This window comes from Neovison vison, chromosome 6 (genome assembly GCF_020171115.1).
Source record: "Neovison vison isolate M4711 chromosome 6, ASM_NN_V1, whole genome shotgun sequence".
Taxonomy (NCBI): domain Eukaryota; kingdom Metazoa; phylum Chordata; class Mammalia; order Carnivora; family Mustelidae; genus Neogale; species Neogale vison.
Genome location: NC_058096.1, coordinates 99123279 through 99141807, shown reverse-complemented (window position 1 = coordinate 99141807; position 18529 = coordinate 99123279). Strand labels below are relative to the sequence as shown.

Here is an 18529-nt window from a genome sequence, read left to right as displayed (position 1 = left end):
GTGAATTCTACCAAATATTTAAAAAAGAGTTAATACCAACCCTTCTTTAAATTTTCCAAAAGATAGGAGAAATACTTTCAAACTCATTTTATAAAGTCAGCATGAAACTGATAACAAAACCAGACAGAGACATACACACACACACACACACACACACACACACACACAAATCAGAGACCAATATACCTAATGTACATAGGTGCAAAATTTCTCAACAAAATAGTTAACAAACTAGCTAACAAAATTCATCAGGATATTAAATGAATTTTACACCATGATAAAGTGTGATTTATTCCTGAGACACAGGAAGTTCCACATATGTAAATCAGTATAATATACCTCATTACAGAATGAAAAATAAAAATCATATGATCTCAATAGATACAGGGAAGGCATTTGACAAAACTCAACAACCATTTATGATGAGAACTTTTAACAAAGCAGTTATGTAGGGAAAGTACCTCAAAATAATAAAGACCATGTGTGACAAGGCCATAGCTAATCATTCTCAACAGTGAAGAGCTGAAACTGAAAGCTTTTCCTCTAAGATCGGGAACAAGATCACCACTTTTATTCTACACTGTACTAGAAATCCTGGCCAGAGCAATTAGGAAAGAAAGACAAAAATCCAAGTCAAAAAAGAAGGGATGAAAGATGACAATACCCTAAAGGCTCCACCCAAAATCTGTTAGAATAGACAAATTTAGTAATGTTGCAGAATACAAAATGAATATACAAAAATCAATTATCTCTCTGTACACTAAAAATTTACTATTGGAAAGAGAAATTAAGAAAATAATTCCATTTACAAAGCATCAAAAAGGATAAGTTATTTAGGAAAAAGTTTATCCAACAAGGTGAAATATCTGTACACTGAAAACCATAAGACCTTGATTTGAATAAAATTTTTTTAAAATGTAAATAAATTTGATGTAAATGTACATTAAATATCCCATGTTTCTGGATTAGAGGAATTAATGTTGTTAAAATTTCCATAATACCAAAACAGATCTAATGTAATCCCTATAAAAAAAAGGCAAAAAATAGAAAAGTGGGACTGTATCAAACTAAAAAGTTCTGTACAGCAAATGAAACCATCAACAAAATGAAAAGACAACCTATGGAATAGGAGAATATATTTGCAAATCACTTATCAGATAGGTGTTATTATTTGAAATATACAAGGAACTCATATAATGCATGAAAGAAAAAAAAAAAAAAGGAAGGGAAGGAAAGGAAAGGATCCAATTGAAAAGTGGGTAAAGGACCTAAATAGACATTTTTCTAAAGACCATATACAAATGGCCAGTAGGTATGCAAAAAGTATTCAACATCATTAATCATCCAGGAAATGCATACCAAAACCAACATAAGATATTGCCTTATACATGTTAGGATGTCTATTATAAAAAAGTAAAAGATACAAATGCTGATAGGCTGTAATGGGAACCCTTGTACACTGTTGGTGGGCATGTAAACTGGTACAGACAGTATGGAAAACACCAGGGAGGTTCCTCAACAAAAGAAAAATAGAACTACTATAAGACCAAGCAATCTTACTTCTGTGTATATATAGAAAGGCAATGGAAACACTATCTCAAAAAGATATCTGTAGGGGCGCCTGGGTGGCTCAGTGGTTTAAGCCTCTGCCTTCAGCTCAGTCATGATCTCAGGGTCCTGGGATCGAGCCCCACATCGGGCTCTCTGCTCAGCAGGGAGCCTGCTTCGCCCTCTCTCTCTGCCTGCCTCTCTGCCTACTTGTGATCTCTCTCTGTCTATCAAGTAAATAAATAAAAATCTTTAAAAAAAAAAGATATCTATATTCCTATGTTCATTGCAGCATTATTCACAATAGCCAAAGTATGAAAACCACCTATGTGCCAGCCAATAGAGGAATGAACAACAAACAAACTATGGTATATGTAAACAACCAAAAAATAAGGAATTCCTACCATTTGCAACAACTTAGGTGAATCTGGAGGCATTATGCTAAATGAAATAATCCAGATTAGGAAAGATAAATATTGCATGGTATCATTTATATGTGTAATCTAAAAAGAAGAAGAAGAAGGAGGAGGGGGAAGGGGATGGAGGGGGAAAAGGGAAGGGGAGGTGAGGAGGGGGGGGGGGAGGAGGGGAGGGGGAGGAGGTGGGGAGGAGGAGAAGAAGAATGAGAAGAAGAAGGGGAAAAGAAGAAGGACAAGAAGAAGAAGAAAGGATAAATAAAGAAAGGTTGAACTTATAGACTTACAGAATCAAAGTAGAATGGTGGTTGCCAGGTCTGGGAAGTGGGAGAAAAAGGGAAAGTCTGGCAAATGAATACAAACTTTCAATTTTAAAAAGAATGATGGCTGAAGATCTAATGTATAACATGGTGACTCTAGTTGACCATATTGTATTATATAGTTGAAATTTGCTATGGGAATAAAAGTTAAGTGTTCTCAAGAAAAAATAAAGAGAAGATATATAAATATGTTAGGTGAGGAATGTGGGGATCCTTCATAATTTGTAGATTTATTGGCTTTTCATACTGTATACCTCAAATATATTGAGCTTTTGTCAAATATACCTCAATAAAGCTGAAAAATGGGAAAAAAATTAAAAGGAATTAATGAAAACTATAATTACCTTGACCTATTTATATACTTAATCAAGAGTGTCACATTTGACATGGACATGAAAAGTTTTTCTGCAGCCACTATATAACTAAATATTAATTTTCAGATTGCTTTGGCATCATATAGATTATGTTGTGCCACTAACTGGAAAAGAAAATAATGAACAGAAAATCATGCCCTATTTTCTGAAAGACATAAACAAAGAATACTCTTGAGTTAACTATAATTGCTGATTTGGAAATCAACTTCTTAAACAAAAATCTTCTTAAATAAAAAACTTCTTAAATAAAAATCATGCCCTATTTTCTGAAAGAAATAAACAAAGAATACCTTTGAGTTGACTATAATTGCTGATTTGAAAATCAACTTCTTAAAATACTGACACTTAATATATAAGGCTATGAGAATCCTATGTGATACTCCCACCTGTTGAAAATTCACTCTTCATAATGGATAGTTCAGAAATAAAAATTGCTATTATTTTATGTTGCCTTTATCATTTGATACTGAATGTAAAAGCAGACTATAGGGATTTTTTTTTTAAGTTTATTTCTGACATTAGTTCTAATCCTTCCTCTAAGATAGCTTAAGTTTGTCAAAAGTAAGACCACCAGCTACTATAGTATATAGTTCCTGACCATGACAGATAAGAAAGTATGAAAACTGGCTGGAAAAAGTAAAATTAATTGTGTTGTGGGGGCACCTGGGTGGCTTAGTCCATTTTTGTCCAACTTTGGCCCAGGTCCTGATCTCAGGGTCCTGAGATGGAGCCCTGCATGGGGCTTTGCACTTATGGGGGAAAAGATTCTCTCTCTCTGTCTCCTTCTATTTCTCCCCCAGCTCCTTCTCACAATCTCTCTCAGAAATGAATGAATGAATGAATGAATAAATATTTTAAAAAATCTATTCATTTATTTGAGTTGGGGGACAGAGGGAGAGGGAGAGAGAATCTTAAACAGACTCCCTGCTGATCAGGGAGCATTGGCTCCATCTCACCACCCTGAGATCAGGACCTGAGCCAAAACCAAGAGTCAGATACTTAACCATTGTGCCACCCAGGTGCCCCAATAAATCTTTAAAAAATTGTGTTGCGCAGCATGACTTATTATTTCTCAGGCATATTCTTGCTCTTTTATGTAATTTCAGCTTATATCTTCTGCTCAGCTACTGCCTAATACCTTGAAAAAGTGGTTTGTACCCATGATGAGAACAAGAATTTGTATTTTTGAGAAAGATAATCAGATGGTTGTATTTTACAGTTTAAAGTTCTTAGATAAAAAGGTTAATAAAGTCATGGAAATGATAAGTTTTAAATGTATTCCACTAAAATAATTTATATAATTTTGTGGTTGAAAAAATAAAACCAGGTCTTTTGTTGTTACTGTTTTTCCTCACATAGTTTGGTTAGTTAATTAGTTGTTCAATTAATTTCTTCCATTATAATTTCTTTTATAATTATTGTATTCTTATAGAGAAGTGTGTTAAAAGTGGGGAGGAAACAAACAGAGCCAAGTGTTCTTTAGCATTAAATTTAATCATTTGTTTGATGTCACACCAAATACAATTCTTATTTTCATAAAACTAACTTACCTAAATTTTATGATTGATGCAAGATAATATTAGTGGAATTCCCATTAGGTTAGAAGTTAGGCAACTTGGGGTTTAAGTGTTGGTTATATTAGTCTGATCACTTTGAATAAAGCTCAGTTTCTCTATGGATCAGTTTACCTATCTGGAAAGTGGGGACAGTAAAAGCTGTCCTGTTGAAAAATCTAACAAGATAAGGCATACAAAGTCCTATAACAATGTAAAACTAATTTTCTTATTGTTTCAATTAGCTTCTTATCTTCATTGTGATGGAAATTCACTGATGAATCATTTTTTCAAGCAGTAGATTTTTTCATCTTCTTAGAATCCCAGATTTTGGGGGAAACTTTAATTCTGATACAAACTGATTGTCTCCATTGATAGAGTGGGTGTTTAGTTTAAAATAGAGAGTTCTGAGTACAATAATAAGTAAAGAACATTCTGACTGAGTAGAAAACCATGTGGCACTCATATTGTCTATGAACAATAATCATTCAAAAATATTCTCTAAAGAGCTGTAATCTTAGACATTGCAGCAATCAATTACAAATTCCCCTGTTTGGGACCAAGAAAACTTAGTAACTAAAATTATTTTACAAAACAAAATTTAGATTTTTGAAAGGAGCAGTTTGAATTCAAACAATCTCTCTTCTCACAATGCTGCAAATGAAACTTATTGAAAAAAAAAATCAGCTTAACTATGAGCCACTCTTTAAATGTTTCTTAGGACCAATTTGGACAATATTTCATGTAAAGCTGAAGCCTTCCAAACACATACAAGAACCACTAGTTAGAGTAAAATAATAAAAATACAGATACTTTATTTTTTTCCAACAAAGCAACAAGACATTTCATGCTGTGAATATCTAACACTTTGTTTTGACAACTAGGCACATATTTATATTTCCTGCTATTCTAGTCAGGGAATAGTTCAACACTGTCTCAGTTGATTTAGTGCCAACTCAAGTCAATCTTTCGACATTTGTCCAGGTAACTGGACCAAGAAAGCCCGGAGAAGACTTGTCACAAATTACAGTGATATTCGTTATTCTTTGAGTGGTTTTTGGTTGGCAGAGGTGATGTTGAACAGACAGCAGGTAAACAACACATAGATCCACTGAATTGTAACACTGGGAATATTAAATAAACTGTGTCGTTTGATACATTTCACTAGAGTAAAACCACTGAAACAACTTTCTTCTCTAGAATTTAAAACAAAGAAAAAAGGGGTGATAAAACGGGACTGTAACAAACATAAAGAGTGACAGATACAGAAAACTTTAAATTGGGATGGATTTCAGTAAATGGTGTTAAAGGAGAATTAAGTCTCAGGCAAGATAAAAGAAAATTTGGATTTCAATTAACTAGTTGTCCATTGGTTAGACAGGCAGATATTTGGAGATGGTACTAAAATCAAAATAAACTCTAGAGCAAGCAGAGGTTTCAGAAGATAAATTATTTTAAAAATATGGAAAGAAAAGGACTTCTAACTACTACTTCTAGTCTAGTTGTCAGACCATCGGAAACTTACAATTTGGGGAAGGATTTTCTTTTCCATGTTTCAACATAGACTAAATAATATACTCCTTAAAGGGCCTATTTCTTACCTCCCCTTACTTATTCTCATCCGTAGCTTTCTGATTCTCTCTTTGTCTTGAGCAAAACCAATTAATGATTTTAAGCTAAGCATATTTTTTATTATAACTAATCACTGGTGTTATAATTATGACCAGTTATTATAAATGTTGGTTCATATGCCTCATTTACATGAGCCCTTAGCTAACATGATCAAGTTTTTGTGCCTCAAAACTATTTGAACCCTATATGAACCAGAAAGTCTCTTAGAATTCTAAAAGTAAATGGTTCTAGGAAATGTGGTTTGCTTAGATCATAGTTTAGTGTAGTTGAAATACTTGTAGCAAGTTGGTAGAAGTACTTATGATGAAGTCTGATATTTTGGACACTTAATCTTTGACATATTTGATAAGTTATCAAAGGAATTGAGAGGATAAATTAGACTTTTAATATCCTGATATCTTAAGCAGAATTTCTGTTGTTCTAAGTGGTAGAATATGTGTGAAAGAACAAACAGAGCATTTAAGGAGAAAAACCATGTATTTTATAAATAAATCCATCAGAGGTACATGCTGATACACACTTTTTTTGTTTTGTTTTAATTAGGTTAATTAAAGCAGGGTATGGCCTAGGGTCAGAATCATCAAAGACAAGTAGTCATGTTAAAGGAACAAGTTATTCACTCAATCAATATTTACTGAGAGCTAATGGAGTACAAAAATTGGATCCAGACTCCAGAACGCAAATATTCCTCAGTCCTGATTAACACGGAGGTAGGGAAAATAAAAGGCAGCAATATAAGATGTTTAAAGAACAGTAACATGAGGTCACAAAGTTTGGGTCAGGAGTCCTAGCCACCCAACTATGATTTGGAAAAGAAGCATAAAGTTTCTAGCTCAGCAGGTCTCAAAATTCATTTGCATCAGAACCATATGGAGAGTTTGTTAGAATACAGATGTTTGGGCACCTCCCTCAGAATTCCTATTTAAGTCTGGGGCAAAGTTTGAGATATTACATTTCTTTACAATCTTGTAAGATCTGTATCTATATCTATACATAGCAACATATATATTATATTTGTATAATTCTTTTTAAGGTAAATAAAATAAGACTCAGAGTGATTAATATGCCAAGGGAATCTAGAATCTTATTTTTATTAAAAGAATGAGAAGACATCATTTTCCTGATATAGGAGGAAAGGATTTTTAAAAACTTCTTTTTATCCTTTGCTCTGATTCTATAATAACCAAGAATTTTTCAGATATGCAATGAGATGTACTGAGCAGAATGATCTTATAGGAAGTTTCTGTGTCTTATTTCAACAATCCATTTGGATCATATGTTGCAGAAGAGTGCCTTAGCATTCTTATTTTTAAAAACACCTACTTAAATCAATTCAAAAATTGTGGTATACTTTCCAACAATAAACTGTTACATGGAACAGTGAATAAACATCAAAGACATTATTCTAAGCAAAAGAACCTGCACCTAACATAATACATACTCCATGATAAAAGTGAGACCAGTGCAGAGCAAGGGCTGGTGATGGGGAATGACTGAAATTTCCGATATGATAAAAATGTACTATAGCTAAATAGGCATGGAGATTACATGGGTATGTCCTTTTGTTGGTTAAGATGTCTGCATTTCAATTTATGTGAATTTTTTCTGTAAAAATACAAGTGGTGTTATGGGGTATGAGGAGATGTACAGACAACAGAAAAATAGCAGAATGTAGATAGTTGACAAAGCAAGGTGAGGCATATGGAAAGTTCGTTATGCTCTTCTGTTTATTATGTATATATTAAAAACAAACATATAAAACCACCTATTTGTATTTTTATTATTCAATACCCTTCTTTAGAACTTCATTATCCTTAGACTAGTTAATAAAACAGAGTTCCTAATATTAGAAAAAGAGGTAGTTTTATATTAGTTCCTCTAATAATCATTTACCTAACAGTATTTAGGGTATTAAGTCAGATGCTGCTATTCACTTTGAGTAAATTATTTTTAGTAGTTTCTATTTACAATTCACAACCTGCCTTCTCCTCCTCCTTCCCTGCCCACAAAATTGAGGATGGTTTTGTTATTTTTTAAAAATGTGAATAAAACCATAAGACACAGAGATCTTGAGATAATTGCAAGAGGAAGGGATAAATAAATCAGGAACCAATGGTATAAGTCATTATGGTTAATCAGAGCTTCTTAGCAACCAGGGCAGAGAGAGAGAGGAAGAGAATTGAAGAAATCTGAATAAAGTCTATAATTGGTTAACAGCGCCACATCAATGTTAATTTTATGGCTTTGGCAACTGTATAAGATTATATAAAATGTTAGTAGGAGAGAAGTCTGGAATAAAGTCACACAGATTCTCTAAATAATCTATTTGAAAATTTTTATGAGTTGAAATTATTTCAAAGAAAAGGGAAGGGAATGGAAGAAAAGAAAAGGGGCAAATAGGAAAGGGAAGAGAAGGGAAGAGAAGGGGAGGAAAGGGAAGAAAGGGGAGAAAAAAGAAAAGAAAAAAGAAAAGGAAAGAAAAAAGACATGAAGAAAAAAGAAAAATAAAAGAAAAAAAAGAAATGAGAAAAATGAAATGAAACAAATGAAACAAAAGAAATGAAAAGAAATAAAAAGAGAAGAGAAAAAAATTCTGAGATTGCTTGAGACTCTGGCTAACATTTTGCTAGATATAACGGAATTCTACAATTATGAAATGATCTGAGCCAAAAAAAAAAAATATTAAGCGCAAATGTTGCCAACTGGTCAATTCACCACCTTGAACAGAGTATTCATAAAGTAGCTTTTGATAGCCTTGCAGTCCATTGATTTGTCACAAAAACGTTAGCTGTCATATGCAGACTTGCAACTGCGCCTCCGAACAATGTATTACTTAAAATATAACCCCCAGGAAATTTTACTAGTTACCAAGCACATTTAGATACAGCCTTAAGAAAAACAGATACTGCAACAGGCCTCTGGGGGAGAGGACGATATATAGCCTTTAAACGGAGCAGCTGGGAACAGGGGCTGAACGCTGCCTGCTCCATTTTTCCGTTATCACCCCTTTCCCCACCGGAGAGCACTTGTGGCTACTTAGGTAAGTCCTTTGAAAGTGCTTGTTCAACTATGAACTTTATACTACCTGTACAGACGTATTCTGCCCTCCTTCTTGTTTATCTACATGGCATATGACTAACGTTTGACCTTCATCGACTCTTCCGCTGTTACTATCTAATAAAAGCGAGACTGTGGAGTTGCTCCGGGCAGCAATCTTTTGGACTGTTGTCCCCTACTCCCAATCTCTTGCAGCTGACTTGTTTGTGCCTAATTCTTCTCCTGTTTGCCGACTGGAAGCGGCACAGACTCTTGAAGCAGAGGTGTTATTACCCAGGGAGGTTAGAGCCTACACAAATGAGAGAGGTGGACTGACATTTTTGGTGATGTAGATGGACATTTCCTAATTTTAATTGCAAAATTCTAATAATGAGACAATAGACTGTAAAAAATACCTATCAATAAGGTCTCAAGGGAAATTCTTAAATGGATTATTAGCAATGTACTTTAGAGGATAAAGCAGTAATCAGTAGACCTAACAAAATTTATAAATTATAACTCATATTTGATTCAATTTACTTCATTGTTGGAAAGTTAATGATTAATCAGTAAAGTTAATATACATAGAGAGAGAACAAGTGGACTTGAACAAGATAATTAGAAACTCTTTCGTGATATTTTGTAGAAAACAGGGAAAAATTTTGGCAGAACACATGAATAATTACATGATTTTTTTGTTGTTGTTAGTTTAATTACTGACTGTAGTGTCATGGTTAATGGGTTACTCTCACGCTGGAAGAAGGTTCACAGAGCTTATTCCACAGCCAAGACTATATTAATGGACCACTTGTCAATGATACATTGGACAGAAATTCAATGATGCAGGGAGCACCTGCCAAATTCAGTTGTCTTCTGTCTGCCACATGACCCCCCAATAACATGAACACAACTTACTGAGAAAGAGAAGGATGTTTGATGCAAAGATGGCCATTTTCTATGCTGCCAGTGATTAAGATCCCTTCCCTTAGGGAACCAGACAAGTTGAGCATATTAACTCCATTCTTTTTCAGCATCATTTCCTACTGCTTAAGTCACCTATCCAGACCATGTGTACGCCTAGACTCTGTGCTTTAAATAATTACAGACACCCTAAAGCAGCAGGTATTTCAACCTTCTACATATTTGTATATATTTTCCACCTATATGGAGTGCCTATCCCAGCTGGTATTAATTTAACTTTCAGTCAATCAATAATAACATACAAAATATGAAAATATGCTTATCCAGACAAAAATAACTTATCCAGACAAAAATCCATTACAGACTGTTACAAACTTTAAAAAAAGTTTTGTTGCAATAGAGGGATAGTCTATAACTTGAGCAGATAAAAATCTTTTTTAAAATATGGAATGGTAAGAATTCTTCAACTTTGCTATCCCTTGACTAATCCAGCATGTACTTACAAATTATAACATGTAGTGTTTAAAAGAATGGGAAAGATTAACCGCACACTTACCCACACTTGGATAACCAGGCGTTGAAGGGTCTCCTCCTGGGTTCAGTGACACCATGAAGGTATCATGGCTAAGATTTGCAGTCTTTGGTAAATCACAAGGGTCAATATATAGAAGAACACCACCAAATCCAGCCTTTTCTAATAAGGAAAGCTAAAAGAGAAGAGAAAACTATTAGTTTAATAGTTTTTAATAGCTTAATAGTTTAAATATTAACTTAATATTAAAAATATTATCATATACATTGAAAGTACTGCCATTTCATAACTAAGTCACTCCCCCCTCAAAATTAAAATAAAATGAAATAAAATAAGATAACTTTCTTTTCTGGGTTTTTCTTTTGAAATGATTAGGCATTTCAAATTTCCCAATTATCAAGCCCAGTCACAGAGTTATTCCACTGGCTCTTCCTTTTTTACCTCTGTCTCAACATTATTGTAGCATCATTCCTATAATGTGTGTTTGATTTTAGTTGTCTGCACGTGGAATTTCTCCCTCCCTCATTTTTAGTTGTCTAAGTAGATCTGGAGTCTCACTTTCATGAGATTAACAAAGGATCGACAAAAGACAAAATTCTGCTGTAAAAGAATTTTTCTGGCTGCTATAATGTCCTTCCCTTAAAGAAGAAGTCACCTACAATATTCTGAGATTATTTCCTAGAGGGCTAAGTCTGTCATCCTTGTTGCTAATATGTTGAAATACTTTCACACCGTTTGGCAAATAGCCGCTGTCCTGAACCCTCCCGAAGGCCCCCTGTCCTAGACACTCTGGTCCGTGCCCAGGATATTCCAGTCTATATATCAGCTCTCAGATATAGCAGCTGAGGGTTGAAAAGAACCCAGGGGCCTCCTTCTGAATGGTCCGTTCCGGCTCTGTCTTTGTCATGAAAGATTTTGAGGACAGTTCCTGATTACTTCACTTGAGACGTATCTAACGCAGATGCCTCTCTGTTCTTCAGTATGTACACAATATATAAGTATGATGGGGCAGATGAACTTGCCATTTCCTGTTGTTTCTGTTTTAACTTGGTAAATTAACTGTTGGGGTAAAGTGCTTATATAGCTTAGTGTGACTTACCTGATGTGAAAAACAGTGATCATAATTTGGTAAACCATGTGTTTCCAATGAGAGAGGAAAAGCTCTTAGGCGACATGGGGGAGGGCAATAATGGAGACTCTGACTAGGAATCATACTAAGTGTAGGCGGTTGCTGTCCCTTGTGTGACTGTAGTTAACACCTATACTTCACTTCCCAGTAATTGCTTTACTTATTTATTAAGTTTTACAGTGGCCTAAGCAAGGCAACAGCTGTGGGCCTAGCTGAGCCCCTCCATGAGGAGAGAACCACGCTTATCTTCTCTGCAGTGTGCATTTGCTCTTAACAGGCACATAGTAGTCCTTCACCAGTATTGTTAAATGAAGGAACAAATGAGAAAGATGCTGGTTTGGCACAGCACCTACTCTTAAAAAAACACAGAGAGAGAATTCTGAGAAAATACTTAGGATGCACTTTTTGTTGTTGTTTTAAAGATTTATTTATCTATTTATTTATTTATTTATTTGAGAGAGAGTGAGAGACAGTGCCTATGGTACAGAGGGGCAAAGGGAGAGAGAGAGTATCTCCGGCAGACTCCCTTCTGAGTGCCAACCCTAATGTAGGGCTCCATCTCAAGACCTCAGAGCATGACCTGAGCTGAAATCAACAGCCAGATGCTCAACCCACTGAGCCACCCAGGTGCCCTGGGATGCAGTTCTATTGGAAAAATAAAGCATATAATTGTACATATAATATGGTTTTTACATAAGAGAAGTAATATGCAGAATAATAAAAAAATATACTTGATGTAAGTACATCACATTAAAAGTGTTTTTTCAACCCTTTTAAAAATATTCTGTACTTTCCAATTTTTGAGTAATGGACAAGGATGTATTATCTAATTAATATGTTATATTAAATAAGGTCTATTTAATTATTAATCAGAAAAAATAACCTTGTGAGCCTAAGCAAAGAACAATTGACTCCTATTGAATTAGGATTTTCTCATCAGTGTTTTAATGAAAAGGGAGGAGGATTTAGGGAGAGGGGAAGAATGAGAAAAGGAAAAAAGAACAAAGAATATGTCAATAAGAGGGCCACATTTAAGACTGACTCTCCAAAAGCTCACACTGAAGTCCTTAGGGAGGGCTTCTATTGTTTAGATGCTGAAGTTACGACTTTTGTAAAGAATGACCAATGTAATGATTTCAAATGTTCTGCTTACTATAGAAGAATAAATCAAGAAAAATATGAACAATTCTAGAAAGGAGGTTTTAAATATTAAAATTACTTTTTAAAAATATTAAAGTGACTTGTGATCATTAGAGAAAAAAGAAACAGCCAAAATAATAATAATAATAATAATAGCAATAGTCCTAGTAACCTATCTGTCAAGAAATAGCAAATGTTAATATGTTGGAGTCTCTAAACCCTTTTATTAGGGCTTAAGACACATATACACATATACTTACAAAATAAGACCACACACCACAAATTTTGCAATCTATTTTTTCCACTTAAATGTACATACTAAATATGTGTCCATGTTGATAAGTACACTTCTATACAACATTAATAGCTGTATATGATACATACGTGAATGTTATAAATAATATAATAATAAAATATAGAAAGGCTGAAATCATGCCGTTTGCAATGATGTAGATGGAGCTAGAGGGTATTATGCCAAGTGAAATAATTAGGCAGAGAAAGACAAATACCATACGATTTCACTCATATGTGGAATTTAGAAACAAAACGGCTGAATACATCAGAAGGAAAAAAGCAGAGAGAGAGGGAAGCAAATCATAAGAGACTCAAATATAAAGAACAAACTGCGGGCTGAGGGAGGGAGGTGGGCGACCAATGGGCTAGATGGGTGAAGGAGATCAAGGAGGGCACTTAATTGTGATGAATACTGGGTATTGCATATAAGTGACGAATCACTAAACGCTACTCCTGAGACCAATATTACAGTACATGCTAACTAGAATTTACATAAAAATTTGAAACAAAAAAAATATATAGAAAGACTATCAAATGTTATTTGACCAATCCTTGGCTGTTGGTTTTATAAATTTTGAATTTTTTATATCATACTTCAACAAACTTCTTTATAGCTAAATGATGGCACAAAATATGTTTTTTCATGAAGTATATTTCCATAGGTAGAATTTCTAGATGAAAGTATTGCTACTTTTATGATTTTTGATAAACCATTTTCCCTCCAGAAAAACTATAACAAGTTACATTCTTACCATTCGTATATCTGAGTACTTGTTTCCTCTATCACCAGCATTGAATATTATTTTTTAAGAAATATTTGCCAATCTAGCTAAAAATTATTTGTCCATTTTTTAAATTTACAAGTGAAGTTAAATTTATTTTGGTTTGTAACTTTGGCCACTTGCTTTTTTTTTTTGAGAATTACCTGCTAGTGAAAATTTTTATTATTTCTGGGGTAATCATTCACAACTATATATTGAGCATCACTTCTGTGCAGGTAATATGCTGGCATTGGCATATGGAGATAAGTAGGACAAAGTCCCTGTTCTGCTCTCAGGAAGTTCATTTAACCAGTGGAATGATGAATAGTTTTCATCTTAAGTGTTAACCTCAATTAACTGACAATGAGTGGCTGCCTGGGGAAGCGTTTTGAGGCCAAGTTCAGGGTCAGTGAAAAGTGGAAAATGGTTCTATGAGAGATGTCTGCCATGGACACAAGAAAGCCAGTAATTAACTATTTGACTATTGAAAATTTATGAAATCTCATGACTTAGAATTTATCATAATGAAAAATAAAATGCTACAGTTGCATATTTTAATTCTTCTATTATGTTTGGTAATACACTGTGATTCCTTTTATAATCAATACAGACCATGATATTTTTCTATACATGACAGCTTGTAATGAGGCAAAGCAGTTTAATAGTATGGTATCTTCTGCCAGATTTGATTAATTCCCTACAACCCTGAAGAGATAGTCCTATATGTGATTTTTATGCCCTCTTCTAATCCTCTGCCTGCAATGACTGGACCTGAGGTGTAAACTCCAATTTTATCAAATCTAGTTCATGATGCTGTCCCTTGTTTGCTGCTATAGAGCCCTTAAATAAGTGGCTTAATTTGGTGACCTAATTTTAGAAATTATCTATTGCTGGATTTCCACTGAAGTTAGCAATTGAGGAAAATGCCTATATTAAATCAGATTAAAAAAAAAAAAAAGTTCCTCTGCATTGTTAGCATTGCATTTTGAACACAGTGAGGTAGTGGTTGCCTAAAATACTCAAAGGAGCTATTATTCTCATGAGATTATATTCTTCAAATGCATTCAAAGGCAAGTCCATATAAAAAGGATGAAGGTACCTGTCATCAGGTTGTCTGCTTTTGACTGTTCCTGGGAGCACAGGTGAAAATTGTTTGCCCCGCCCAGCACCTTTCATTCCTTTAGATTGTTTTAGCCCAGGATGATGATTATACTAGGGGTCCATTTCTTGAAAAGAGAGGGCAAATGTAAGGCTAAGATTTCCCAATACTACTTTGATTATCCATTGCTTCTCTTTATCAAGTATATATATAAAATGAGTTTGGGATTCTTTATCATGCTTTCAACCTTGTAAACTAAAACAGTGTTTGACATAATAGAGCCAGTTAGAAGCTGGAACAGAAACATTAAAAAAATGAGTCAAGCAAATGGTATTGAGCTCCAGTGTTATAAGGTCATGTACAGCAAGCCGCAGCCACTGGCTAGTATACTATACTGACCCATTAGGCTATACTGCCCTGCAAGTGCACCATTTCCTAATTTACACAAAGTGCCATAGGAGCATGCTTCCATGAAAATAGAAATCATTAAACCAGTGTCATATCTTTGACTCTTTTATTTAGCTCTAAGATGACTAAGTGCTGAACCAACATGAACCTTGCTTAAGTATTCGTGGGAGCTAAGATCCCAACACACCTGCAATGCCTGAGGTAGGACTAGAAACTGAGAAACGGTCAATAGTCGTCCTGGAACACTTTCCTATTTCTATATGCAGAGCCCGTCAATTCCCTTCAAGCTAGGTCATGGCTCCACCATTTGAAGCAATTATAGTCCTTAAAGTAAAATTTTATTGTATTTTTTATCTCTAGGAATTCATAAGGATTTGATGGGTATTTTTAGTAGCCTAGGCTATGATCCACCTGAAGACAGGAATGCTATTGCTTTATTTTATATCCCCATTGCCTAGCATAGCACGTGGCACCAAATGATTTCTCTATTGTTGAGTTAATGAGTAAATTAGTGTATGTATCAATGAATGAATGAATACATAATGCATATAGGGACAAATGTATTACATGAATGTTATTCTGTTCTATATTTCACACCCACTGGCTTGGAAAACATGCAATACATTTTGTTTGTGGCATTTTGTATATATGTCTGTTGGAATATGAACATAAATATTAATCCAACCTGTTTCTGAACTTAAAATAAACACACACACTCCATTAAATGGGTTGCTTTCTCCTTAAACTTCTATAAAAATGCATAATTAAAACAGAATTTGTTTTGATTTTTGTTTTATTTCATTTTATGTTTTGTTATCTAAGAGTTAGAGATAAGGAGCAGTGGAGACTAAGGCACTGGGATTTGAACATGTGAGTTTGTCTTTTTGACAGGGTCATGCAGATAAAAGGTCTTTGGCTAACTTCAACATGACTGATCCCATATTTCTTGCCATGAACCATATTAATATATTTCTCCATGTGTATAGTGTAAACAGCTAGGTTCTAACAGTTGCCAAAAAATTGCCTCTGAAATAAATGATACTAGAAATCCATGGGCAGGATATAACAGTCTTATTGAGCAGATCTTACAAAATTCAAAGTTCCCTGAAAACTACTCATTCAGGGAATAAGTAGTCTGACACCTAAAAATGGTCCAACATAGGTTTATATTCCCATTGCCTGAAGACTGGCAGCATTTGGGTGGCTGCATGGTATTCATACATTCAGGAAAAAAAAAAAAATCATTCATAGGAGGTGAAAGCCAGGAATCATGAAAGAGAAAGAACCCTGTTCTGATATTTGTCATGTAACTTCTTCCCTTCTTGACTTCTATTCTTTTCAATCAAAATGTTTTCTCTATTCCAGAAGTAGGGTGCTGCTATGAAATAGACAATCCACTTCTCCAGTGTCTTCACTATGAATTCCGCAGCTAGACTTTAATCCATCTATCCATCTACAGATGTTCCTAAGTTGTCAGTTCACCCTTTAGAACCCACTGAACACCAGCCTTGCTCTTTTTATTTTTCACTGGTTACAGTGTGTGGAATCCCTCAACTATCACCTGATTTTAAGAACCAAAGTTGGAAGCTTATGATTTGGGGGCACCTGGGTGGCTCAGCGGGTTAAGCCTCTGCCTTTGGCTCAGGTCATGATCTCAGGGTCCTGGGATGGAGCCCTGCATCCGGCTCTCTGCTCAGCAGAGAGCCTGCTTCTCTCTCTGCCTGCCTTTCTGCCTACTTGTGATTTCTTTCTCTCTCTGTCAGATAAATAAATTTTAAAATCTTAAAAAAAATTTTCTAAAATATTTTTTAAAAAAAGAAGCTTGTGATTCTCTCTGTTTTTTAACTTCTTCAAAATATTGGCTGAGCACTAGAACCATTTCTCTGGTCTCCCTAGCTAGAAAAGCTCTCTGAGTCTTCATGTGGAAAACAAGAGTAAATATAAAGAGAGGAAATATATAAGAGGGACTTAATTTTACAAATAAAATTAAGGTCTACTGTTATGGGCTGAATTTTGTTCCCCTAAGATTCACAAGTTTATGTCCTAACCTTCAGTACCTCAGAGTCTGTATTTAGAAATAGAGCCTTTAAAGAAGTAAATAAAGTTAAATGAGGTCAACCTGATGGACTCTAATCCAGTATGACTAGTGTCCTTAAGAAGAAGAGAGATAGACATCAGAAAAGTGTGTACATAGAGAAAAGGGATATGAGGACTGAGCAAAAAGGAGGCGATTGACAGGCCAAGAAGGAAGACCTTAGGATAAACCAAACTTGTCAATACCTTGATATTCAATTTTCAGTCCTTCAAACTGTAAGAAAATAAATTCCTCTTGAAACTACCTAGTCTGTGGTATTTTGTTGTGGCAGCTCTAGCAAACTCGCATATTCACATAAGGTGCCAAACTTTATACAAAGGCTCTGGAAAATAATTGCGATCAGAATCTAAGTCTTCTGAGTCTTTTTGAAACTAAATTGTGAAGTAGTAGTTGCACATCTACTGTGAGCCAGATACCGTCCCCAAAGTTATTAGTGGAATTCCATTCAAAATATCTGGTATGTCATTTCAATTCCACTATGTAGTTGTTGAAGTCGTGATTCAGAAAGTTTAAAAGGCTGAACCACAGTCAGAACAACTAAGTGGTAATTTTAGGGATCAAACTAGAATTTTCCAATTTCAAGTTTGGCAATCTTTCTGCTAAAGCAGAGCTTTCCTTTCAGTTATACATCTATCCTTTACAAAGATAAATAGACTGGCTAAAGGGTGAATTTATAAAACACACCAGATTCTCTTGTTGTGATTTGCTTTCTGAGAGGACACCGGAATCAATACTGTGTGAATTATACGCCTGTTTATTTAGATTGCTAAAAAGACCTGGATTTTTACAAAGTACTCTCAGGGGATTAATATGCATTATAACAGAAAGCGTTAAGGATTCATGGCTATGGTAACAGAAAAATAAAAATAAACTTAAAAAAAACCATGAACCTAATAATTCATATTCATGAAATGAATATTTATTTATTTCATTTTTTCTTATTCATGTAAACTACATGACTCTGGCATATATGAAAAATAAAAATATTGGATACATAATATGTGATCATTCTTTAAGCAGATATTTTGACTTGAGGGCTTAAATTTTGTGTTATTCTTCCTTTTTGAGATTGTTTTCCCTGTTTATAGGTTTGTTGTTTTGCCCTTTAATTACGTATTGTATTGTTAGTATACCATTAAAGAGATTTGTAAGATTCCTGTTTGCTTTGTTATGTTTCAGAAATAAACCCACTTTCCTTTGTTAAAGAAAAAAAAAAGACTATTATGGTGAGGAATATTCACTGTAATCAGACTGAGTATATCCAAGACATA

General features: G+C 34.4%; 1 protein-coding gene across 3 annotated transcripts in view; it reads right to left on the bottom strand.

The window, feature by feature from the left end:
• The window catches only part of NAALADL2 (N-acetylated alpha-linked acidic dipeptidase like 2), a 1286203-nt gene that overhangs the window by 471926 nt on the left and 795748 nt on the right, over nt 1–18529 (bottom strand). For all 3 annotated transcript variants that reach the window (XM_044251814.1, XM_044251815.1, XM_044251812.1), the window contains one exon: nt 10357–10507. In XM_044251814.1, coding sequence (XP_044107749.1) covers nt 10357–10507 — 151 coding nt within the window. The remainder of the gene's footprint in view (nt 1–10356; nt 10508–18529) is intronic.